The 2,002-nt window shown below is 46.3% G+C and overlaps 1 protein-coding gene across 1 annotated transcript; it reads left to right on the forward strand.

Annotated features, from left to right (window-relative positions):
- Positions 1 to 796: 796 nt before the first annotated feature.
- LOC123177467 (uncharacterized) lies at positions 797 to 1,600 on the forward strand (the record flags this gene model as incomplete). The annotated part of the gene is made up of 4 exons (XM_044591196.1): positions 797 to 963; positions 1,056 to 1,124; positions 1,222 to 1,347; positions 1,503 to 1,600. Coding segments are annotated over exons 1-4 (437 nt in total), but the record flags the coding sequence as incomplete, so codon positions are not given.
- Positions 1,601 to 2,002: the final 402 nt, after the last annotated feature.

Raw genomic sequence — 2,002 nt, forward strand, 5'->3', positions numbered from 1 at the left:
GTGACATCCCGAAAAAAAAAGATGAGACGACCCCACGACCAGGTAGGACCTGCCGACGGCCGATCCATCAATCACGCAGCTCCATCCTTCACGCAGCTCCTCCATCATTGTGGTGAGGTTCTTTAGGAATATCGGCAGCGGCGATCTTATCGCCGGCGATCTCGTCCGAGAGCGCGCGCGGCACCGTCGTCAACCTCCAGCGCTCGCAGGTACCGCATCTCGTTTCCTCACGTTTGTCTCGCTCACGGCAGCATCAAACGAACTGCCGCTGTTTTCGTCGTAGTGGTTAACCTAGCGGGGCGGGTAACCTAGCTTTCTGGCGGTCCAGGCCATCGCAGATCTTGTTCTGGTGGTGCTGCTCGTCGTAATATACACAGTGATCACGCGGGGTAAAGTGGGTTTCTTCTTTCTAGGGTTAACCTAGCGTCGGTTGCCGTCGGTTGTGTGCACGACGGATCCGTTATTTGATGCGGCGGCTTAACTAGGTATCCGGCGATCCAAAGTAATCACGACTGGTGCCGTGGGCTAGGAATCCGGCGGTGCATGTTATCACGGGTAGCACAGCTTCTCGCGATCCAAAGTGATCACGTACTGGATTCGTGGGACGTACCTTAACGCCGCTCGGTGTGGAGAGGGGGAGGATCCATGGCTGATCAGAGGTCATTGGCGTCGGTTGTGTGCACGATCTGAACGCCCTTAGTTGGGGCGCTCTCCGGTTGGGGTAGTTTATTTAACATCCGTGATCGTGCACTAGGTGTTCTATATGTCAACATTGATAATGTTTGCACATGCGATGATACACATTAATTGTTGTAGGAAATGGCGGACGATGAGTTAACTGATATGATGTATGACATGGAGTTTGGAGAAGTGATGAAAGACTGGATAGAAGATTGGTCAGATGATGAAAATTCAGATCGTGGAGATAGGTCAGAGAATGGGAACGTATTGGAAGATCTTAATGTGAGTCACATTATCATGTTGTAATTTTTTGGTGGCATCTGACAATATTATATTTTGAAAATTTATAGATGGATGAACATGATGATGGTCAGGAAAACAATGAGCATGATGATGGTGAGGAAAACAACTCGGAGATCTCGAATGAGGATTACATTAGTCAGGTATGGAAGTGGAATTTTTTGTTGGCATTCATGCAAGTTGAATAAATCCTGGAATATTATATTATAAGTACTTATGTATTTGTGTTATATTTTTCAGCTCATTTCCGAATGTCATAATGCGTACGACTATTACGGTGAATCAGACGCGGAGACAGGCCTTGATGTCGAATCATTAGCTGCACCTGATTCTGGGGAGTCGCAATCGCCGGTCATCATGAGTGAGGTATGTATGTAATGAATGTTGTATGGAAGTAATGTTATACCATAGAAAACTGTTTTCATGGCTATGATATGATTGTGTAGGTGACAGAAGTTGAGGGGAAAAAGAATGTCCAAGATACTGCTAGTGCAGATGATAAGAGGGATATGTTCATGCAGATAATACAAAAGACTTTTACGTCTCATGATGTTGTGTATGATTTCTGCAACAGCTATGCTAGAGAAAATGGTTTCAGCATTAGAAAGAATAAGGTCAGGTATACCAAAACCAAGTCACGTCATATGCGTTATAGGCGGTTTGTTTGTTCCAGACAAGGAAAATGTGATAGCAGGTTGCTAACCGGGGAAGGACACAGCCGTAGGCTCAGACCCGAGACACGCTGCCACTTCGAAGCGCACCTGAGCGTGAAGCTTGACCAAAAGCGTGGGGTTTGGTATGTTGATAATTTTGAGGACAAGCATAGCCATATCTTGGCAGGACCGGACGAGGTACCTTTTCTTTGGTCCCACAGAAAAATCAAAGAGTACCAGAGAGCTGAGATACTGTCCATGGGAGCTGCAGGGATTAGAATTCACGACATGATGGATTCGTTCATCAGCAAACATGTATGGTATGGCGGTGTTGGTTTTACCAGGCGTGAAATATACAACCTTTGTGC

Source organism: Triticum aestivum, unplaced genomic scaffold (assembly GCF_018294505.1).
Source record: "Triticum aestivum cultivar Chinese Spring unplaced genomic scaffold, IWGSC CS RefSeq v2.1 scaffold2440, whole genome shotgun sequence".
NCBI classification, from domain to species: domain Eukaryota; kingdom Viridiplantae; phylum Streptophyta; class Magnoliopsida; order Poales; family Poaceae; genus Triticum; species Triticum aestivum.